Below are 25399 nucleotides of genomic sequence, written 5' to 3' on the forward strand. Positions count from 1 at the left end.
GTAGGTAGAAGGCTGAAATTTGGCAGGCTCATTCCTTACAGCTTACTTACAAAAGTTAAGCAGTTTCATTTCGAAATTCTACACGTAACGGTCATAACAGTCGACAACATCCGCCATGTTAAACTTTTTTATTTATGGCCCCATCTTCACAAAATTTGGTAGGCGGCTTCCCTGCGCTAACCGAAACCGATGTACGTACTTATTTCGGTGGTATGACACCACTGTCGGACGCCATATTAAACTTTCCAATGGTCTTTGTTACTTAATGGGCCCATCTTCAAGAAATTTGGTACGCGGGTTCCCAACGCTAACTGAATCCTACTTACGTACATATATACGTCCATAGCCTGCAGCTCGGTCCACACTCTGAATCCTCCAGGCACTCCTGAGCATAATCTAATTTTGAAGGTTGGGGCACCAATAATGTTACTGAGAAACTTACAGCCACCGAAACTTTGTAATGGCACAAGACTTCAGGTCACATTCTTGCAAAAGAACCTAATTGAGGCAACTATTTTTTACTGGCGGTGGCTCAGGGGAGAGAGTTTTTATTCCTCGCATCCCCGTTATACCCTCTGATCTCCCATTTCAATTCAAACGCCTCCAATTTCCAGTAAGGCTCTGCTTCGCAATGACAATTAATAAGTCTCTGGGACAGACCCTACAAAAGGTTGCCATTGATTTGAGGCAAGATTGCTTTTCACATGGCCAAGTATACGTTGCATGCTCAAGAGTAAGCTCAGCACACAGCTTGGTCATATTACAACCAGAGGGGTGAACTGACAATGTGGTATACAAAGAGATCCTTAAATAATTATTGGTACATTTTCCCTCAGTTTATTATTTAAAATTTTAAAGCAGTACTTCGCCGCTGCGAAGCGCGGGTATTTTGCTAGTAATAGCATAAAATACAACAACAACTACTACCACTACTGAAAATGCTCAATAAACTTATTTAATGTAGTCAATACAGGGTCAAAATGAATCTGAATATTTAGATATTTAAAAACTGAACATGTAAATATATATCACCCACACTTATGAATGAATTTAAGCTTAATTTTGTCCTTCCAATGACAGCAGATAGCAATAAAGCATTAACTAAATCAGTAAGGTTAGCTACCCATAAAATTAAGTCAATTTTTTTTTTGTATGTCAAAGTTGATTGCTTTTCCACAATTCACCCAATAACTAATTGGTGAGCAAGAGAGCCTGTGCGTTGGTGAAATTTACAAAATGTTCTCAATACAACTTCACTCAGAGCGCCTCATATGTTGTCTTGCATTAGCAGCCTTTAACAACATGTATAGGTCCTGTGATTTATATGGCAGTAATAAATACTCTTCAGCCATGTGACAGCTGGTTACTGTAACATCCAATAATATCTGTTAAAATATTCAACATCAAAACTACTGCAAATAATGCTATTGCTACTCCACTGATACTCCAGTAAACTGCTAACTTCAGAGGAGTGGTAATTAATGTAACAAATTTAGATTTCTAAACACACTGCAAGTGCACTTCTTTATGCTTTGTTTTTTATTTATTAATTTTTTTCTGTGCTCCTGATTGGTTGACTTGAAGTCGTCTCTCTGCACATTAATTGAGAATTATCACAACAGGTGACTGCCAATTACTTTTTTTATTTAATTTTATTGATTTTTCATGAAGAAAACAACATTCCATACAATCAAGTCAGAACTAACAAGCTAGAATTCAATCCCCACATGTGAGACTTAGAGGAGAAACTACAACATGGGAAAATCTTTAAAAATAAACAAAGAAAGGAGAATGTCCTTTCCCCCCAATATGAATGCTTATTCTGAGATTTGATTAATTAGAACTTGTCATATTTTTTAAAATGTTTTAAACAGATCCTTTATGTGAGAATTAAAAATTTTCAAATTTCAAATATTATATAACATCAGTTAACTACTGACTTATAACAGGTGGTCTGGGATTCTTCCAATTGAGCAGTATAAGTCTACACTAGCTTTAGAGGACTTTTAGACAGCCAGTGACTTTACTCATGAAACAGCAATAACCAGCAGATTATACTTGCAGACTCCAGAGCTCTGCTCCATTGAGGAGGTTGTCACTGTACTTTTCATTAAATGTCAGAGATATTACATGATATGCCCACCTACACTGTGCTTTAAGATTAGGTTTATGGAAGGGTTATTGGACTCAAGTCAAGTAAACCAAGCAGCCAACCAACTGGCTGTCCTGCGGAGCTCCTGAGTTGTGGAGCTGCTGAAGTCTGTGCTCCTGTGCCCCTTATGGCTCCTTTGATAACAGCCCCCACGCACAGTGCGTGATGTGCATATAGGAGAGGACAGCTCTGATAAAGAAAGACAATAATTATGTGGGCAAAAGAGTAATGGGAATGGAAGTACAGCGGAGGAGAAGGAGAGGCAGGCCAAAGTGGTGGTGCACTCTTAAAAATAATATTTCTTTAATGACACCACATTGTTCTTTATTGGGTGGTGCAGTTCCCAATAGAACCATTGCTTGACAATTAACCATTTCATTCTAGAAAGAGTTCTTTTCATATGAAATCGATTCCTTGTGTTTTTAAAATTTCCTAATATCCATCCATTATCCAACCCGCTATATCCTAACTACAGGGTCACGGGGGTCTGCTGGAGCCAATCCCAGCCAACACAGGTCGCAAGGCAGGAAACAAACCCCGGGCAGGGCACCAGCCCACAGCAGAGCATGCACACACACACACACCCACACACCAAATACACACTAGGGACAATTTAGAATCACCAATGCACCTAACCTGCATGTCTTTGGACTGTGGGAGGAAACCGGAGTACCTGGAGGAAACCCATGCAGACATGGGGAAAACATGCAAACTCCACGCAGGAAGGACCCGGAAAGCGCGTCCTGCGAGGCAGCAGCGCTACCCACTGCGCCACCGTGCCGCCAACTTCCTAATATGTAGAAAAAAAAAGAAAATTTTAATGTTTTGTAATCTACCCAGCAGAAAACTAACAGATTCAGAAAACCTGGACTTAGCTCATGTTATTGTATGCAGTGAGAGTCCTTTGAAAATCGTGACCCACTGGTATTTCACAAATCTGTTATCATCTATCCATGATTATTTATGATACCTGTTTGCAGATCTAAATAAAACTATTTTTTTCTGGAACCTTTATGTGGAAGGGTTTTTTGGGAACCAAAAATAGTTCCCCTATGGCATTGCTTTGAAGAACCACTCTGGCACTTTTATTTTTAAGAGTGTGGATGGATAAAGTAGAAGAAGATTTATCAGGCACATAGACCCCACATAAAAGTGGGAAAAGATGAAGAGACAAAGGAACAAGAACAGGGTTTGGATCTTGTGTGGGATTTTGGTGCTTGTACAGCAAATTCTGAAGTGTAATAGCAAATAAGCTGGATGAAAAAAATAAATTAATAAAACTCTTTTTATTTAATCAAGCAAAAATCAGTTCAGTTTCATAGAGTCAATACTTATGTATTTGTAATAGTGAAATAAATGAACAAATAAACCTGGTCACAAGGCAACCTGATTTAAACGTTATCAAATGGCGGTATTTTAGATTAATAATTTTCTGTGGGTTTCTATTTAATTTTTTTTTGTCTTTATAAAGACGTGGCCAATGAAGATTTTATTTAAAGTACTATATGCGGGTAATACAAGTAAATAGTCCTACAGTATAAGCGGTCAGGCGTTTAATTTTAAAACAGACGAACCCTAAGGCACAAACCCATTAGGGGGCGCCATCGGACCAAGATTCGTCATCTTTCATGAATGAGAGTGAATGCCCGCACTTGTGAAGATGTCATTTAAGCGGACGCTGTATCGGCGGCGAGGTAGATTTTTCCAGGAAAGTTTCCTTTAAAAATAAGTGAAATTCCCCTCCAGAAATTTACAAGCTTTGAAACTGCATGTTTCCGTACTTCTGAAACAGGTAACAATGTAAAAGGTAGGCCTATGCGCTGTAGTTTTGTACTATGCATAGATGTTTACGGAGAACGTATAGTAGTTTGAGCAAAAAAGCTATTTGATCGTGTTACCGGATACCTACACAAACAGCTTATTCCTCTTCGAGGAAACTTATTAGGCATTAAAAGGGTTTGTTCACTGTCGAGTGCTGTTCTTCCAACTATAATAATACAATTTCCAGGCATAATGAAGGCAATGTGTTCCGAGTTTTAAGATATTAAGGCAGACCTTGCGTTGATTTTTAAGTACATAAAATAACGAATTGTAGATACCAGTTCCTAGTACTGATGTACTCGCAATTAATACATTTACAATTTTTATAAAGCAGAAGTTCGTTTAGAGAACATTCTATCTATCTATCTATCTATCTATCTATCTATCTATCTATCTATCTATCTATCTATCTATCATAGCCTGATGTTGCATTTAATGAATTAATTGTATTCATTGTCTGTTGCTTGTATTGCACTGCTGTCATCAGTTGGTAGGTGACCTGCAAGTATGAGTGTTATTGAGCTACTGTATATAAATATAACAATGAATTTAAACCTGCTATCTATCTATCTATCTATCTATCTATCTATCTATCTATCTATCTATCTATCTATCTATCTATCTTCTTTGAAATACATAACATGCCTAACTAAGTGGTATAATTATAGCAGTATAATCGGCTCATTGAGAAAAAGCCCTGAACAGGTTGCTGGCTTATTGTAGTACATAAAAGATACAGTTTTCTTGGAAAAAGCATGATTTAACTTACAGACCAGTAAAAATACTTTGTAAAAGAAAAGCAACACTGGTGTTAAAGTTAACACTAAACTACCAACAGCATTTACTTAAAGTTTCTTCCTCGGGCTTTCTATTGTTTTGCTCATTTCTATTCATGGCCTCAGTGAGCACAATGATGTAGTGTTACAGCCTTCCTCTCAGAGTAGGCCTGAATTAAAAAAAAAAAAATCAGTCTGCTTGGGTAGCTGAGCCCATCAAAAGACTTATTGAGAAGTCTCAATGACTGTCAGAGACATGGAAACCTGAGCTACAGTTGTAGTGATCATTCTGTAATAATGATTTAATAACTGCTGAAGCTGAAGAAAAATGCTTGCAGGCAGGTAGATTTTCTTGGTCATTTTTAAAAAGAAATTTCACATCAGTAGTTGAAGTTATTCACAGGTAATTTGAATATGATGTGTGTTTTAAAAATCTCTATGGAAAAATCTAAGACGTCTGAGTTTAAATCAAGAAACAATACCATTTTTTTCAAATATGCCAATGACTCTGCAGTTGCAGTTTGGCCTGTCCTCTGGAATGTGTATTTTATTCTGTTATGTTGGGAAGAATGAATAGTGAGCTAGGGCCTTCTGCCGTTGTGTGCATTTTTTGTTATTCAGATAATGTTTGAATGGTAATAAATCAAACAAATATTGGATGTAAAGTATTTTAGTTTTGTAATCTGATGTAAACAGCTCTTTTTTGCATTTGCTTTCACGCTGATGTTTCTTTGGCTTTGGAATTTTTAAATGGCAAAATGAACTGTAAAGTAAGTATGCAGTCAGCAATAATTCTGGAGATAATTATTGGCTACAAGTTATAGTTTGTTTTTGAGGCCAGTAAGAAAATGTTTTGTGGTTAGGGAATTTGTATTATATCTAACTAAATGTAATACTTGTAATAATAATAATAATAATAATTTTTTGCATTTATATAGCACTTTTCTCACTACTCAAAGTGCTTAGCAATTGCAGGTTAAGGGCCTTGCTTAAGGGCCCAACAGAGCAGAGTCCATATTGGCATTTACGGGATTCAAACCGGCAACCTTCCGATTGCCAGTGCAGATTCCTAGCCTCAGAGCCACCACTCTTAGTTGTGCTTTGTAGAAATTGTAATAATCATGTTTATGTAGTACTGAGACACACTGAGTCAGGCAGGGAGAACATCTGGACAGGAGGCATCAGGCTGTTTTTGGGTAGACTTAGGCAAGTAGCTACCAGAATACCTAGAAATAACTCACAGGTAAATGAGGAGAATCTTCAAACTTCACCCCGATGGCGAATGAGTAAGTGAATCCAACCAGGGAGCTTTTAGGCAACAACACAAGTCACTGCATCACCGTGCTGCACATATTCTAAGGAGATTGCTCAAATCTTTAAAAAAAACATTTAAAATATATGGTACATTAACATAGGAAAATTCTATTCGCTACTTTATGTAATGTAGCCTAATCTTTACATTCTTAAATTGATAATAAAAGACTTAGTGGTCTAATTCCCAAAACTTATAAAATTTGCACTTATGTGTTCATCATAAAATATCTGTTCCAATGAAATATTTTAAAAGATAAAAGGGAAGGTCTGAGAAACATTGATTTGTTGTGGTTCACAAAGCATCTGAATGGTGCCTCAGGGAAAAATAACTCAGTTAATGAAAATTTAAAAAAGAACTGTGACCCATTAGCAGGAGTACAATAATTAGTTACAAATTAAGATATGGAATGGAATGAAAACTTGAAATCATGGCCCACCAGGATTTGAGTTTGACAACCCTGCTGTAGAAGAAGAGACCTTGAGCAGTCAGCTGCCAGAAAACTTGAAAAATCAGTTTTTTAATTAGTGTTTTAGTCTGTCCTTGCATCCATTTTTAAACACACTGAAATTCTGTTTGGATATTAGATTCAGATACAGTTAGGTCCATAAATATTTGGACAGAGACAACTTTTTTCTAATTTTGGTTCTGTACGTTACCACAATGAATTTTAAATGAAACAACTCAGATGCAGTTGAAGTGCAGTCTTTCAGCTTTAATTCAGTGGGGTGAACAAAACGATTGCATAAAAATGTGAGGCAACTAAAACATTTTTTTAACATGGTCCCTTCATTTCAGGGGCTCAAAAGTAATTGGACAAATTAAATAACTTGAAATAAAATGTTCATTTCTAATACTTGGTTGAAAACGGGCGGAGTGGTGGCTCTGAGGCTAAGGATCTGCGCTGGTATCCAGAAGGTTGCCAGTTCGAATCCCCGTCACTGCCAAAAGAGATCCTACTCTGCTGGGCCCTTGAGCAAGACCCTTAACCTGTAATTGCTCCAGGGGTGCTGTACAATGGCTGACCCTGTGCTCTAACCCCAAGGGGTATGCGAAAACTAACAAATTTCTAATACGAGAAATCGTATAAGACGAAATAAAGAACAAAAAAAAAAAAACCCCTTTGCTGGCAATGACAGCCTGAAGTCTTGAACTCATGGACATCACCAGATGCTGGGTTTCCTCCTTTTTAATGCTCTGCCAGGCCTTTACTGCAGCAGCTTTCAGTTGCTGTTTGTTTGTGAGCCTTTCTGTTCGAAGTTTAGTCTTCAACAAGTGAAATGCATGCTCATTTGGGTTAAGATCAGGTGACTGACTTGGCAATTCAAGAATTTTCCACTTCTTTGCTTTAATAAACTCCTGGGTTGCTTTGGCTGTATGTTTTGGGTCATTGTCCATCTGTAACATGAAACGCTGCCCAATCGATTTGACTGCATTTAGCTGGATTTGAGCAGACAGTATGTCTCTGAACACCTCAGAATTTATTCGGCTGCTTCTGTCCTGTGTCACATCATCAATAAACATTAGTGTCCTAGTGCCACTGGCAGCCATGCACGCCCAAGCCATCACACTGCCTCCACTGTATTTTACAGATGATGTGGTATGCTTTGGATAATGAGCTGTTCCACGCCTTCTTCATACTATTTTCTTGCCATCATTCTGGTAGAGGTTGATCTTGGTTTCATCTGTCCAAAGAATGTTTTTCCAGAACTGTGCTGGCTTTTTTAGATGTTCTTTAGCAAAGTCCAATCTAGCCTTTCTATTCTTGAGGCTTATGAGTGGCTTGCACCTTGCAGTGCACCCTCTGTATTTACTTTCATGCAGTCTTCTCTTTATGGTAGACTTGGATATCGATACGCCTACCCCCTGGAGAGTGTTGTTCACTTGGTTGGCTGTTGTGAAGGGGTTTCTCTTCACCATGGAATTGATTCTGCGATCATCCACCACTGTTGTCTTCCGTGGACATCCAGGTCTTTTTGCGTTGCTGAGTTCACCAGTGCTGCTTGCTTTCTTTCTCAGGATGTACCAAACTGTAGATTTTGCCACTCGTAATATTGTAGCAATTTCTCGGATGGGTTTTTTCTGTTTTCGCAGCTTAAGGATGGCTTCTTTCACCTGCATGGAGAGCTCCTTTGACCGCATGTTGTCTGTTCACAGCAAAATCTTCCACATGCAAGCACCACACCTCAAATCAACTCCAGGCCTTTTATCTGCTTAATTGATAATGACATAACGACGGACTTGCCCACACCTGCCCATGAAATAGCCTTTGAGTCAATTGTCTAACTACTTTTGAGCCCCTGAAATGAAGGGATTGTGTTAAAAAAGATGCTTTAGTTGCCTCACATTTTTATGCAATCGTTTTGTTCACCCCACTGAATTAAAGCTGAAAGTCTGCACTTCAAATGCATCTGAGTTGTTTCATTTAAAATTCATTGTGGTAATGTATAGAACCAAAATGAGAAAAAAATTGTCTCTGTCCAAATATTTATGGACCTAACTGTATATTGTACAAAATATATTAGCATTTTTTCAATAACTACAAAAGAATATTTAGACTAACGAACCATGCTGTTTTCTTTCTATCCTTCTTTTGCTCCCTCGAATACACCTTCAGTTGTAAAGGTATCATTAATTTCTCCTTTCATATGGCCATGTGAATCTGTAAACAAGCATTTTTCTTTTAATCCATAAGTGACCTAATTTAGGTAAATTCCAGCTTGTTTCTTTAGACCAAACTTTGTATGTGTGAAACTCAACAAGGAGTTTCATGATTCATATAGCCTTTTTATTCCTACTTATAAGAAAAGAGTCTTTCAATACACCAATTGACCTAGCTTAGATGAATACTTTCATTTGTAATTACTACATACATACAATTTTAAGTTCTTTTATAGTGTGCATATGTGCTGTAGGTTTTAATGCCAACACACATACACTCACACACAAATGAATGTATACAAGCCTATTAATCATTGCCTAATGTTTAATTAAGCAGCATAGTGTTAGTAAAATATACATGTTGATTTTTTAAAATTAAAATTTCAGGCAGCAAACCAAGGGTATAAATTGACATAGTATAATTAAAACACCAGTTGCTTCAATTTTAGTGTGTAACACCCTGGTGCATAGTGTAAAACTAATGTCCCACTGCTCTTAGTCCTGATTTCACTGGTGATTGAGGAGCCTTATAGAGTCTAATTGTGCTCCCAGTCTGAGGAGAACTGGAATTTTTCTTTGTATTCTGTTTTTCTTCCCAACAGTTCAAGGACATGTTTTCAGGATGATCTGCACAATATGTTGCATTATTTCAATATGTAAGCTAGTCTAGGTGCATGCATTCCATTCAGGAATTACTTCTTCCTCCTTTGCACCTGTTTGTAAACTTTGGTTTTTGGTGACAATATAGCAGAGAAAACAGGTTTAGAAAATAGTTGGATGGGATTTCAGCAGCACATTTTTTATGGACGTTTTTCAGTAATTTTATTATTGTTGACATTTCAGTCTGTGGTGGTGTAATATGTTCAGATTTAATATCTTATACTTTTTCCCACATTATTTTTTTTTCTTGTCCTTGAACTTCAGCTGGCTTGCAATGGATAATGTGTAAGCTCACAAAAGACCTCTGTTTCCCCTCCAAAGGAAACATAAAGGGAGGTGTGTCTGTCTGCTTTGCTTACCTAAGTGCACACGTCACTGAACCCTTTTAAAGATTTTGTTTCATCTTCCTTACCACTTCATTCGTGTTTTTGGGTATTACATTTCAGGGTCCACGTATATCTAACAACTAGAATGCTAGACTACTACTGCTGAATATTTTGCATATTGTACATGTGTTAAATTGAATTACTTTTTTCATGTTTTTATAATTATGGCAAGTCAACTGTTTCAAGTCATGTTTTATTATTTACTGTACTTTTAAATATTGTGGATAATCTAGAATTAATAAAAATAATAGGAGGCATTAAATTATAATAACCCCATCAAGAAAATAAAAATTTAAAAGCACCATTTTTTGAAAAAATAAATATTCATTGCATATTGAAAAAATCTTCTAGCATAAATTAATTGTTAGCTGCAGTGATATTATCTGTGATAACTACATTTACTCTCCCTACAGTTCTTAATATGCAGCGCTACTGGACAGCTGTGTAGTTTTTTCTGTTTAATACTTGAACAATAATATTCTGTTTTGCATATACATCATAACAACAAATAATAATTGGTTGGGGCCAAAGCCTATATCAGAAGCAGTTGACCCCTAGTAGATACCATCCCTGGACAGAGCACCAACTGAATACTCACACCTATATCCACACTCACGCTCAAAAGTAACCAATTAGAAATTCCAGTTAACCTTACGCGTACCACTTTGGGCATATGGGGTTACCCATTGGAAAGCATCAAATTGTAATTCTCTGCATTTATTTATTTTATCTTATTTTATCTGTTTGTATTTCACTATAAAATTTGAATATTTCTTTATTGTTGCGTATGTTGGATAAATTACTGCTTAGGTGAATTTTCCATTAAATTGTAATTGCAGGTGGTTTAATGTAGTTTGGGCAATTATGAGAAAATATCTCTAATCCAAAATTACCATATCCATAGCGGTTCCTACTAAATGAATTTTCAAATATGCTTTCAACATAGTAGTCATAATTAACTCAACTTACTACATATACCAAAAGTTCCAATAATGAAGTGCATGTACAGTAATGATTTACATGATTTATATTAGTATAATGTTCTGCACAGCTTCACAAGTTATGTTATAGAAGAAAACTCCATTTCTCATGACCCCTCTATTCTTTTTTCAAAAAATCCTCTCTCTTAGTATATTAAGAAATAACATGACCAATTTAAAGTCTTTCTGTTGTTTCTACTGAGACTTTTGTTTTAATGGTTTACGGTGCAGAAGACTGGTTTAATTTGTTACTAATTAAATGAACATGCAGGGTTGAACCTGAAAGTTTGGAAACATGTTTGGAAGAAGTCATGTAGAAAATGTTTTATAATTAACAGTTGTTCATTAATCAGAAGTCAATTTCTTTTACGTTGTGTATTTAAAGACAAGAGTTTCTGAAAAACATGAAAAGAAAACTACAGTCCAGATGAACTGCATTGTTATTCAATATCAGGCATCAATTTAATTGAAATAGTTGTTCAGTGAACTGGAAATTAGAGCTGTTGTGAAAATAAAGTCACTTGCTTGCCAGCTTAATGTGATTAATGCCACTTTGTGTTTCACATGAATAAGCACAGCACTGCCAGTTTCTTTTGGTAAGTGACAGAGTGCATCCAAGTTACAGCTCTAGAGTCACAATCTGGAGTACAGATGGGAATTGCATAAGTGGGAAGAGTAGAGGGCTATACACTGCTTCTCAGTCTCTGTTTAACAGCAAAAGTATTTATTTTTGCAATAAATGGCTGAATGCCTTTTCCTGACATAATACTGTATCTTACATTCTTTTTTGGATATGCAGTGACAGGTATAACAACAACGATGCAGAAGGTCATAGCGGCTACTACATTCTGAGCTCATCATCTACATCCTCAATGGTAAAACCTTTGTGAAGAATGCTGAAATCCACGCCTCTTACCTTTTCAAAGCAGATGCCTATTAGAAAGGCAACAGCTCATGTGATAAAGCAGGTCAGTGTACTCTAAACCTGTTCAGTGACTGCTGGATTTGCTCCAGCTGAGTTTTTTCCAGTCTAATTCTCTTTTCAGTTTTGGAAAAAGATGTTATGATGGGGCTTTGATTCAATTAGGCTCAATGTAGTTTTTAAGTGCTTTTTACTATTGGTTCAGAGTGCTTGAATTAGAACTGCTGCCTTACATCTGTAGGGTGCTGTTTAAATGGTCTGCTTGGCCACAGTCTGTAAAATGTTTGTATGTTTTCCCTATATTCATGTGAGTTTTCTTGTTCTGAGATTTCCTCCCAAAGTAATACGTTAGGTTAATTGTCCAGATGTCTATGATTGCGATTGTGTTATTGGGTTTTTGTCCTATGATGGTCTAACATCTTATTTAGGTTTGCATCCCACCTCATGTCTTGTGTTGCGAAGATAGATTTTGGCTCCTCACAATCTTGTAATCCATTCAGGTTTAGAAAACAGGAATACTCAACCCTTAATTTAAATGCTTTGTTGTAATTTACAAAAATTAATGGCTTGCTTACATTCTTTTTGTTGTGTCATTGTTTCTTACAAAGTCTAACAACTATAGGTAATTGCCTCTCAAACTTTTGTGGTTTTCTATTCTGCAGTACAGATGTTCCTTACTCATTAACACTTAAACTTTAATTGTAACATGTTGTTGAAGAATGAATTACACTGTACACCTATAGAAGATGATCTTAAATAAACACATCCAAGCATTTATTAAATGTCTAAGGAAGTCAAGGCATTGGCAATTCTTCTTTCTTGACAACAGCTGAGATGAGTTGTGCATAATACAGAAATGGTGACTCCAAGAAATTTAAATCCGCTGACCCACATAGGAAAAATAGGATTTTTGTCACTGTGGAGTAAGTGATGCTGTCAGTCTGCACATTCTGAGCTGTGCCAGGTATGAACTCCAATATCAAGTTCCAGTAGGTAGCAGTATGTCCCAAGGCCAGGAGACTGGTGATCAGCTTTAATGGTATAGCATAAATCCTGAGTGGTAATCTATTAGCAGCATTCTTGCATAGCAGTTGTTATGATCCAGGTATAGCAAAATGGTATGAGGTGCAAGGGATATGACATCCTCTGTAGGATATATGTACATTGAAAGTGGTCCATGCTGTCAAGAACAAGACCACCAGTATCATAAAGCATTTTATCACATTGTGAGTTAGTGCCACTAGCCTGTAGTCAATGAGACAGTCCACTTATGTCCACTTTTATTTTTCTTGACAAAGGAAATTTGTTGTTTTTTTTGAAGTAGATGGGAACCTTTGGCTCTTTCAGTGAGGAATTACAAATGTCAGTAAAATACATCAGGTTATTGGTGGCTAAGGGTATTTAAAACATGCCCTGACAGCCTATTAGTACTTGCTAATGTACAGACATTGGCTCAGTTAAAAATTCTTTTTATGTTATGCCTGGACATGGAGATGACTGAATCATGCAGTGCTATAGGGACATGCACAGGAGGGATTTTAATATGGTGATCAAAGTGGCCATAGAAAACTTTAAGTTCATCTAGGAGGAGAATAACATGGATAAGATAGGTTACAATTATAATTCATAATCTGTAAGCATTTGTAAGCCCTTACACATTTTACATGCTACTGTATTAAATTTTGTACCTTGAACCAATTTTACCTTACAATAGCTTTAAATGTTTGTCTGAGCTTGTACTTGCATTTTATGTCAGTATCCAGTGCCATATTGCCAACCTGAAATATGTTAGCGTGAACCTTCAATAAATTATCTTTAGCAAACCTATGTGTGTGGCAGTTTTAAAATCCTCTTAGATCTTATGTTTTGGTTACAAATGTTATTTTTTTGTTGATTTTGTATTGTTTTTCAATAAACTGTTTGATTCTTATATTAGATTTTAGGGCATGAGGATTTAAAATCTTCCTTTTTTCTTTTAAATAAAATTGAGCATAGTTGAATTACAGTACTTTTGTGTTGTTTTTGTTATGACTTTGTTTGTGGAGGGCAATGACATTTTGTGTAGTGGTTGTCACTGTGTTGCAAATGAGTTAGTTTTCCTGGTAAAACAACATCTGCTCTATGTATTTTTGACAATAATTTAGTTTTTTTACTTTTGGCTTGATGACACTGTATATTTATCCCAGTTATGAATCTTTTCTTATCTTTTGACTCAAATCTCTTCTTCTGGTCCCTTATTAAAAAAAAAATCAGTCAACTCTTTCTGGCAGAATAGATCTAGATTTGTTAATTCATGGCTATTGTAAACAAGTGATATATGGTTTTATGAATTTTAGCTGCAGTCCTTATGTACAGGAAAATTCTTAGCAAGATATTTATCCTGTTAATGTTCCCAACGTAGAAATCTGAATCAATTCAATTCAATTCTTTATTGTCATGTATACAAGTACCATGTACAATGAAATGCTTGCTTGCATGTGCCCCCGCAGACAGTGAACATAGACTAAAAACACACAATAAATAAATGAATATAAATAAGTAAATAAATAAAACCAGAATCCTAGGAATAAATAAAGACAATGGCAGAAGTATATGTGCAGGTAGCAGTGGAGGTGACACAAGGTTACTAATTGTTCATGAGTCTGATTGCAGTTAGACAGAAACTGTTCCTGAACCTGGAGGTGCGCATCCGAATGGACTTTAGTCACTTTCCAGATGGGAAGAGGGTAAAAAGTGACAGTACAGGGTGCCTGGCATCCTGCTTGATATGGTTCACTTTCCTGAGACAGTGTGTAGTGTGGATATCATGGATCGCAGGGAGCTGTGTGCCTGTGATCTGCTGTTCTGTATTCACCACACGCTGCAGAGCTCTGCAGTCCTGAACTGAGCAGTTGCTGTACTAGGATGTGATGCATCCTGTCAGGATGGATTCCACAGTACACCTGTAGAATCTGCACAGGGTTGTGGGGGACATCCAGGCCTTACTCAGTCTTCTGAGGAAGTAGAGGCATTGTTGGGCTTTCTTGACTAGTGTTGCAGTGTGACTTGACCATTTAAGGTCATCAGTGAGGGTGACTCAGAGGAACCTAAAGCTGCTGACCTGCTCCACAGCCTCACCTCCGGTGTAGATGGGGCTGTGCTCTGTTGCCTGTTTAAGGAAATCCACAATCATCTCCTTAGTTTTGCTAACGTTGAGGGTGAAGTTGTTGTCCTGACACCATTCTGCCAGGAGTCTGACCTTCTCCCTGTAGGCTGTCTCATCAGTTGTACCTTCTACTTGTAACATTTTACTACAACAGATTAATGATTATACAGTAGATGCAAGGAAAGAATAAAATTATCACAGAATACATGGTATGTATTATATTCATTTATAATAATGTTTTTGTGTGTACATTAGGCATACATAGCTATTTAAATGTTGAATGTAATATAGTTATGTTTTTCTTGCAGGGAAAGTTTAACAAGCTGAAGATTTTGAATCCATAAAAAAATGTAAGGTTTTGGAGTGTATCCTTGTTTCACTTTGAAAGTTTTATTTATATATATATATATATATATATATATATATATATATATATATATATATATATATATATAGCATACCACACTGGCAGGTGTAGCTCCACCTGCTACACCAGCTATGCATCAGCTGTTCAGCATTGTTTTGGGACAAAGGGACCTCTCTCGAGCTGGAGACCTGTTTTCACTGGAAGATATTGAAATTAAAGATAGTTTATCTGAAGCTCTTGAAGAAATGAAAAAGATATCTTCATCATCAGTAAGTACTATACTTGTCAATGTTTATTTGAACCATATTCTGAAGGCTTATTTTGAAACTATTCATTGGTTAAAACAAACATCTTGTTAGACATGTAACAAAAATGCAAATGCTATTGAGTGAAATACTGCATGTCATTAAGAAAGTTAAATTATAAAGTTGCTGATATGAGATATAGTGAAGTATACATCAAAAGGCAGTTCCCTTTCTTAGTATTCAGATAACATAATTTTACATTCTTAAACTGGAATGGAAGGCAGGAATGAATCTTGCATATGGGACACCATTGCAGAGTCCATTTACACAGACTCTCACTCACTTGAGTCCAGTTTAGAATTACTGTTTAATCTAACATGCCACACATATCTTTTGAATGTGGAAGGAAAAATGCATGTAGGCAAGGGAAAATGTTCAAAATGCAATCAACAGTCTTCTGGAGCTCAGAAACAGCACAACTTATAACAGCACCATAGTGCTATCACTTTTCAAGTAGTTATGTGAAATTTTCTTATATTGCTGTAATCTGAAGTATTTTTTTCATATTTGAGATGTAAATATGAATACGAGGCAAAGTACTGTACATAATATTACTGTCTATGTTGCTGCAATATTTGCTGCATTTGCATTAAAGTTTTTGAATAATAACACCTTTTGTGTTGCATCCCTTCCATTTCAGTTGAACAGAAATACTGGGACAAATTAACTCAAAAGGAAACTGAAATGATTCTGGCACTGTCAGGCAACTCAGGAGGGAACAGGAGTGTTTTTCAACCATGCAGTTTATAGTAGAGATGGAATGCTGTTGACCTCACTTGGGGATATTGTTGGGTGGTGGAAGGAACACTTTGAGGACCTCCTAAATTCCCCTGACACGCTTTCCTTTGAGGAAGCAGTGCCAGGGGACTCTGAGGAGGACTTGCTCATCACTGGAGCTGATGTCGCTGAGGTAGTTTAAAAACTATGCCAGAGTTCTGGAAAGGAGGATCCAGCTGTTGGCCAAGCCTCAGATTCTGGAGGAACAGTACTGTTGTCCTAGCTCCTGAACACTTGATCAACTTTTTACCCTCAAAAGTGTTCTGAAGGGTTCATGGGAGTATGTCCTATAAGACTACAGGTGCTTCAAGAATATGGGGTATTGGGCCTACTGTTGTGGGCTATTCAGTCCTTGTGCAACTAGAACAAAATCTTGGATTCCATTGCCAGCTGTAAATCAGACATGTTTCCAGTGGGTGTTGGACTGCAGTAGGGCAGTTGACAGAAAAAAGGGATATCAGGGCATCTTTGCTTAGACTGCTACATCCTTGACCCGGACCCAGATAAGCAGGTTTGCAATACGATTTTGGAATGTGAGACCGTATAGTAGCAATTTTTTGATTAATAAAGGAGTTCACAAAATGCGTGCTGCTAATGTTTCTAAGAATTTATGCATACTCAGATTTCCCATTTGTCAACTGGAAACTGTTCTAGACTGTACATAAGGGTTATTTCTGTTTCCAGCTCTTAGTCTAAAATAATATTCAGAGAGGATCATGAAAAGCAGCTGTTTTTAATTAAACCTTTAACAGGGTCTGAATTGATGTCACACGATCTGATGTTAATTCTAGTGGTCTAATTATGTTCTCTGTTTGTTGATTATCATTTAATTTTAAACTTTGCTAAGTAATCAATCTTATAAATTCCCCAATTACTGGGATTGTGGGTAGCAAATACTGAAGAGTAATAGGTGGGATAATTTACAGCCTGCTATTGAAGATCAGAAGACTGCAACCTTGATGGTGCTCTGATGAGTCAGCTATACAATTTTGATGGTATAATCTGAGATAAACTTTAAGATACCCACATTTAGGATAAATACCACCTATCTCTTTTAAAAATCTAAGTTTTTTCCAAAAATCACCCAAATTATTTTCAAAGGCTATACCTTTATTTACATACTTGGTCACTAGTAATCAGGGAAGGAAACACAGTGTGTTGTAAATCAATTCAATTCTATATAATCTTGGTAGGGAGACAGACACAATTAAGTTCTAACATTTTCTTTTAGGTTTATTGCACATAGTGTATATATAATGTTCCTTATTTATATCTCAGATTATTATGAAAAGATATAATTAGCACCAACATACAACAATAAGGTGAAAGCTTTTTTGATGGCCAGGGAGTATTTTTTTAGCCCCGTTGTTGGAAACTTTTGCATATGGGATGCATTTTAACTTTCTTCTACAGTATTAAATCACCAATTATGAGTACTTTCATATTGTAAATCTGAACTGATGTATTGCTAAATGTTGAATACCAGTTCTAGGTCTGCATTATGACTAGGGTGCCAAGGAACTTAATTTTTGACTTATACTCCTCTTTCACCTGGGAAAGTTTATACTGTTGACTTTGGCCATTCACTGACTACAGTGGGTTCTGTAGAGACTGAACCTGAATCAAAAATGGCCAAATTATCTAAACAAACAAAAACAATTAGATTTTTTAGCCTGATTACTTATTGGCTAACAGATTCTTAACGCATTCCTCTAAAGTACACAATTTTTCAACCAACTCTCAGTTAACTGTGCATTTTGACAAATAAAGCTACCTTTACTTTTTTCCAGAAGAGCTAAGCTGTACATGTTGCATGACTAACAACTGGCTTTAATATCTGGCTGACTGATTGTATTCTGCCGGTTTCTTGCACCTAGTCAGATGTCAGCTTAACTTTTTGCTACCAATGGTGTCTCACAGAATATTCTCTGAGTAGTACCAAGTGCTGTTGATCCGTAGCTTGATTGGTCATGAGGTGTTCTTGTGCTTCTGTTTCCATTGAGTATGCTCTACAATGGACTATGTAAGAGAAAAATGTACTTGAAACTGTCTGTCTGTTTAACTATGATGTCATGGCATTTGTACCACTACATTCCAGTTAGAAAATGAGATCATATATAATGTTTAATTTAGATTTTATTTTCTTATAACAGTTTTCATGTAAGCAGTGTTATTTATTTTAACCAGGCAACACCCATGACTCTTAATGGTGAACTATTTTGGATTTTACATAATGCTTAATAGCAGAGTAGTATTTCTGGATTATACTATTTATCTGAATGCTGATTGTTGTATTTAAAATGAGTTAGATTTCTTCAGGATGCCATGATGCTTTAAACAAGGCAGGTGGGGGCTCCACCTGTTTGTGTAAATAAAGGACGTCCATGATTCATCTAACAATGAAACATTGTCCTTCATTAGAAGTAATGCCTTTCTGTATTATTTATATATTGTGATGGTGTGACTCAGCTGGAAGGGGTTCACTACAAGGAAGGGCATAACAAAGAAGGCAAAGGTAGATATACTATCACATGAGACAGAGATAAAACAACTTTTGACTACATTTGGGTAAGACGGAAGATACAAAGCTCAACAGACTACTGGTATTCTGACAGTGAATTGTTAGGATGCACCCAATAGGCAAAAAGAAGCCATGGAGGCTGGTAGGAGCTCTGGTGCAGGTTTTACAGGAATTGCCATGCTTCCGTCATTGTAGACAGAGAGAGAGAATGATAGACTGGGGCCATGAAGGGATGGAGAAAGGCAACATGTGTCCCCCCCAACCACGAAGCTGGGGCAATGTTACTAGTGAATTGTGCAAGACTGTTATAATGCCTTTATCAACACTTTCCACAATTGTTGAGATTAATAATAATAATTCTTTGCATTTATATAGTGCTTTTCTCACTACTCAAAACGCTCAGCAATTGCAGGTTAAGGGTCTTGCTCAAGGGCCCAACAGAGCAGAGTCCTTAACATTTTATTCACAAAACACAACATTCAGCTGCAGCTAGTGATGTGTAATCTCTACAGAGATGTGATGCCCTTCATGGGCTAAAAATACATCTTCAGATTATGAGACAATACATCTCAGAGGTTAGAATCTATTCATTGCTATGGACAATCTTCAGCAATGGACTGTTTGTACCACCTTCAACAATACATTCAGCTTGTCCCTTTAACATGATGGTAATGCAGACAGAATTTTGTGTACTCTTGAAAGCTGCCCTAGGAAAAAACTACCAAGGGCGCTCTTAGGGTGTTCTGTCACAAATCATAAAACCATTTTTTGGAGGTCTATCTTCTGTCATTTTAGATTATATGTTAATTTTAATAACCGTGTGTATACTGTAGCTGTGCTTACATATTAAAATTTAATGATTGTATTATTTTTTTCAAATATTTTGTCATTTCTTTCTCTAATGCAGTGGTTATCTGCTCATTTTTGCAGCAGCAGGTCAGTCTGAATGGGATAATTTCTCATTGATTCATTACTTTGTTTTGTTTACTTACATTTCACATACAGTTGATGTCACAGAATGGTTTTACCATAAACCTGTTCTGAAACATGATGCTTCCCATTAGTGTATGTATTATGATAGAATAGAATATCTATGAGTGTGACGGAGAAGGAATATTTTCTTTTGTTTAGTTAATTTTTATAGTGGAACGTGTAAGTGAACTTCCATCAGCTCTTTATAGCACTACCTGTATATTTTGATATTCTCTTAGAAGAATTAGAAGTGTAAAAACAAATAATCTCTTTAATATGTTTTTTAAGGACTACTTGACCAATGACAATGACCAGGCAGTCATAGAGATCTGTATTACACGAATAACTACAGCCATCCGTGAAACTAACACCATTGAGCAACATGCACTTGCTCTTGTTTCACTGTGGGAATCATGTTTGGAGTGCAACCTAAAAACAGAAGGAAAAAATGAAGACACTCCACATGCAAAAATTGCATCTGACATTATGAGCTCCATTTTACAGGTATGTCTCACAATATTTCTGGTGTTGTTGCATGGTTGTGTGGCAAGAATTGAAAAAAATCAAAAAGCAGAACCTGGGAACCTTTCAGCTTGTGTTTGTGGAAACTCTATGGCTGATGCTGATTTCTAATCCAGTCTCTTAGTCAGAGTTTAATTACTGTTTTTTATTTACACCGACTGATTTATAAGCTAATACACAGAGTGTGTGTAATGATGCTTCTGATTGCACTTATTGCAAACCTCTTGCATTTTTGAGTATAGCCTTTTGAGGGCGACAAATCCATTCTGTAAAAAAAAAAATTGGAAAAAATGAGTTGAATGTCCATGCAACAACTCTAGATGGGGCAAGTTCTATATAAAGCCTTAATTACTTTTTTATTACTTTACTAGTGCTATGGCATTATAAATTGGAAAAATACACAGTTTTATATTTTAAAAAAAGTATTTAAAATCAGTGCTAGATGTTTGCTACTGTGTGTCCAAGTGTGCTCTATCAGTATTTTATTGTGATGGTTCAGACCAGCCATGTTCTTTTCATTATTCTAGCTTGCTTGGGCAGTGTGGTTGGTTTCTTACTTTATCCATATATCTGTTTGTTTTTGTTTTTTTTTTTTTGCTCTTAGCCTATGATTAGGGCATTCATGGAATTGGGAGGTATGTGGGGAGAGCTCTATTGGGTTAAACTATTTAATTCTTAATTGGCTTGTCTTCATTCTTCTTGTGAACACATTTTGTTTGAATAAAATATTGATCACAAAAAATGTTTTATTGTAAGAGGAAACAAGTTCTAATTTTTGAAAATGATTGGACATTTCTGAGCCATGAGATAGATTTTGTAATTATTTTACTGTGCATTTTCAGTTATATAAATACTTTGAATTATTGGTTTTATTTATTAGTAATTATTAGTAAATTTTATTCTGCAACTGTTAATGTGCAGCCCTGCAGTTGACTTGACACTCTTCCAAAGCAGGACAAGATGCTGCTGGGATTGTCTTTGGTCTCCACCTGTTGGAGTAAATAAAGGATGTACATGTTTGGAATTCATATATAACAATTGCTTAAAACCCTTCTTCATTTACTAAGTATTTTCTGCCACAACTGCCATCCTCATCTGGAATGGTTCCTGTGCCCAATGATACTACTCTTCCCACACTTGTGTACTGAAATGAGCAGGTTCTAAAAATAAAAAAGATGAATTAATAAATTAAGATAGTATAAATCTTTATTTTTGTCTTTAACTGCTTGAGGCCCTCATTGGGATTTAACAGTTTTGTTGAACATATGTACAGTTAATATACTGCAATTTCATATATAACCCTGACTTAGAACAAATGCTGTTATGTTATACTTTGGCTTTAGCTTATACTTTTCTGAATGCTGTAATGGAAAAAGGCGGTTTAAAAAATATGTCTGTGACTTTCCATAAATCGTAATGCACTGAAAACATCACACATTTTATATTTGCTATTGTGGTTTAATAATAGTATAATTTATCTTTTGGTAATTATTTTATGGAATGTGAGCTGTTCTGGTTTATACTTGCCACCTGACCCTTACATTTATTTACTTAATTTTTTATATTACAATTTCATCCCCAAACTTTAAAGTTTTTTTTTGTCCACTCTCTTTTATTTCAATATTTTACCATTTCTAATATGTCAAAAGTTTTATATGCAAACCATCCTAGTTCCCTGACTGTGGGTTACTGATTAGTAGTACAAAATTATGGGGTCACTGACAATGACCAAGCCAGTATTAAAACCTGAAGTACCTTTCTGTTCCCCATCAGCCTACAGTAAATTTTCAGTCTGTTTGCCCAATGGTTAAAGTATCTCCTCATAGAGGAACCGTTCCTTCCTTTTGAAATCTAAATTATTATTACTTGTGCAAGTCATAATGCAATTACAATATATAAATAGCTGAATAGCTAAGTACATTTAAAAGAGAGAAAGGGTGTTGCATATCTTTTTGTGTTACATTTTTAAGGTGCTGTATTTGAAATTATTGTATAGAGTACAGAGTTTAAAATTGTAAAAGCAGTATTTTTCTTTATAAGAACACACTAAATTAAACTGAACATTTTCACTACATGCTGCCATGATATCCGAATTTTAACAGTGAAGTCCAGTAAAGTCAGCCTATTTCTGAAGGGAGATTTTCATGTCCCTCATATTGTTGGACTCTTTGTCTTTAAACCTCTTTCTCTTCTGTGACTAGAACTGAAACTAAACAGTAGCTAACCTTTCTCAGAATTTGCTGTAAATGGAATTTAAAGAATTAATAATTGCACTTTTATTTTGGAAACATAAATATTTTGCTTTGCCTCCATTATTTTTTGATCGCATACTTGCAGTTATCTGTTCAATGGCTTTTCTGCTGATTCTATGTGATTCTCCATGTATTCTTCCAGTGTTTCAGTATTTCATTTTCATTATTTTTATACTTTGTGTTGCATCTATATTTGTAAAACGTGTGATTGTGTTGCACAAGGAAACTAAACTAATAGACTGTCTTATCAGATGGTAAACACATATTGTATTTTTAACCAATTCTGAATGATGGTTCTTTTACACAATTAAAATCCCACAAGACAATAGTACAAATTATAATGACATATTAAATATTATTATTATTATAATTACTACTAATAATAATAAAATACCAAAAACTTACAGCACTGACAAGCAGATACCTATATTTCTTTGAGCCTTGACTTTCCTGTATTTTAAAAGTCAAATTAATACACAATGAAAAATGAAATAACATTTAGTGGTAGGAACATTCATCACCTCAAAAGTAGACCCCCGTGACCCTGTGTTTGGATTCAGCGGGTTGGAAAATGGATGGATGGATGGAAACAAATATTATTTAATAAGATGGCCCACAGTTACCACTGCAGTGGCTGTAATAGCTAAGTGCTCCAAAACTGCCCGCACTCCTGGTAGACTGGGACTTCTATCATATACTCAGACTTAAAAGGTTTAGGTAGAGATTTTTTTTATTCATTTGCTTCTCTTCCCCAGCATATGGACATGTACAAATTCAGAAACATTAATGGAAAAAACGGAAAACAAAATGCACAGTAGTATGTTTATTTCATTTATGATGCTGAAACTCACCAGTAGGTGGTGCTGTGACATATGTTAAAGCAAGGCTTACATTCTGCATTGGGTATGTTTAGCTTCATGATTCAATACTTTCACAATTCTTTTAATATATTTGCTTAGTTAAGCTCCATACAGTTTATGCAGCATGGTCAACTTCCACAAATAGAGAATATGGTGGCAAGACTAAACTTATTTCAATTCTTTCTTAGCATGGCAGACCTCCTTATGGAAATGGCAAGGAGCACTTTACAATGTATTCTGTTATAAAGTGCAGGGTGCAGCCTCAAAAGGAATTTCTATGTGAAAGATAAAACAGATTAAAAAAAACAGAAAATTGTGATCTGGGAAACAAAATCAAATGGAAAAAATGCAAAAGAGGGAAAGTTGAAGTGTGCAGCTTTTGTTTGACTGACGACCTTCTGCAGCACCACTTCTTTTTGGGAACTCCCTTCATTCTGTCTTTATTATATATAAAACCTTTCATTGTAAAGACCATAGCAAAATACATTGCAAAGCACAGATAATTCTAATTATTTGATGCAGCTGTGGAATCTCAGCAGATATGTTGGTCTTGCCCTCAGCTGGAGTAGGATTTTAAAAAACAGTGAAGAATGATTTATCAATTTCTAAAGCCTGGTTCATTTTCACTTGTAAGCACGTGCTTGACATTTTGAGCATGATGTGAATGCCGATTAGATGAAAGTGACGAGGTGTTTATTTGCTTATTAGGCCCTCACACTGTATTTGCTCATGCATTTTAACATAGAAGTTATTGTATGATGTGAATGATTGTTGAATGCTCATAAAGCCAGGAAACTGGGTTTGAATGCTGACTTGGACAATGTCTGTGTGACATTTGTCTGTTCTGTCCATGCCTGCTAGCATTGTGGTCTTCCTCCCACATACCAATAACGTGTGGTATCTGATAGGTTAATTGGCTTTGAATGAGTGTGCATGTACTCACCCATCCAGTGTTGGTTCCTGCCTAGGGTTCAGTAAAGTAGTAAAATCATGGATAGAGGGACTTATATGATTGGATGAGATTCTGCAGCAGAGCATCATCAAACCTTTTAACTATTCTCTTTCTTCATACTGAAGCATGGATATTATCTATCAAGAGGTGAATTTTGCTTAACTTAATAAACATAATTTTAAAGTGACTACAGTGTCCAAATAATTCCTTTTTTTCAGAATTACAACAAACCTCAGGTGATGGCTTTAGCTGTACCAGTGGCTATGAAATTTTTACAAAGGGGGAACAAGGAGACATGTAGGAATATGTCAAGCTACATTTCACTGGTTGCAATTGCAAAAGCTGATTTGCTGGTCAACCACACGGAGGCCATCACAAAGAGTGTTTTGCAAGGTATGATACTGTTTTATCATTTTGTATGTTGAAGAAACTAAAATTGTATTATGTAATCTTTGAAAACAGTGTGTAATAGCCTAGTATTCTGGGTAACAGCACTTAACTCAAAATACTTACAGATTGCATACTGAACTCCCTAAATAAATCTTTTTTCATTTTAAATAATTTAGAGAAATATTACACAATTTGCACTTCTGTCTTCTTTACATGATCTACTAATCTTGTGCACAGTTACTGTGTACCATAAGTGCATTTTTCCTTGCAAGCTTTGGTTTAAATTCAGTTTGTAATGTGACTTCATTATTATTCTATACTGTATTGTGAATTAAAAGTAGTGTAACAAAGACGCTATATAGGCACCGAACACATATAAAAGCAAATTAACTTTTATTTTTCAGGCAGTACATAGTCCCAAAAGCACCAAAACAAAACACACACTACTCTTTGCACCACCACTCCTCCCGGCAAGTGTTGTCCTCTTTCTCCTGACTCAGTCTCTTGGAGTGGTTGCTGGCCCCTTTTATAGTTCACCCGGAAGTGCTTCAGGTGCTTGACCACCTGCCTCCAATTGCACCTTCGGGTGTGGCTGAACTATGGCCCAGATGGGCCCAGGAACCCCTGTGGCGCCTCCTGGTGGCCACCCCGGATCCATATAGGGCT

At 36.1% G+C, this 25399-nt stretch overlaps 1 protein-coding gene and 1 long non-coding RNA gene across 2 annotated transcripts in view; both read left to right on the forward strand.

Moving 5' to 3' along the window:
* The first annotated feature begins 3809 nt into the window (after positions 1–3809).
* LOC127526799 (uncharacterized) lies at positions 3810–15212 on the forward strand. Its single transcript, XR_007934234.1, has 3 exons — positions 3810–3959; positions 11554–11716; positions 15124–15212. It is a non-coding gene; the product is annotated as an uncharacterized LOC127526799 (long non-coding RNA).
* A 40-nt stretch (positions 15213–15252) lies between these two features.
* The window catches only part of veph1 (ventricular zone expressed PH domain-containing 1), a 234384-nt gene continuing 224237 nt past the window's right edge, over positions 15253–25399 (forward strand). The window contains exons 1-3 of the mRNA XM_028794493.2: positions 15253–15451; positions 20046–20261; positions 24562–24736. Coding sequence (XP_028650326.2) covers positions 15314–15451; positions 20046–20261; positions 24562–24736 — 529 coding nt within the window. The 5' untranslated portion in view covers positions 15253–15313. The remainder of the gene's footprint in view (positions 15452–20045; positions 20262–24561; positions 24737–25399) is intronic.

Source organism: Erpetoichthys calabaricus, chromosome 2 (assembly GCF_900747795.2).
Source record: "Erpetoichthys calabaricus chromosome 2, fErpCal1.3, whole genome shotgun sequence".
Lineage (NCBI taxonomy): Eukaryota > Metazoa > Chordata > Cladistia > Polypteriformes > Polypteridae > Erpetoichthys > Erpetoichthys calabaricus.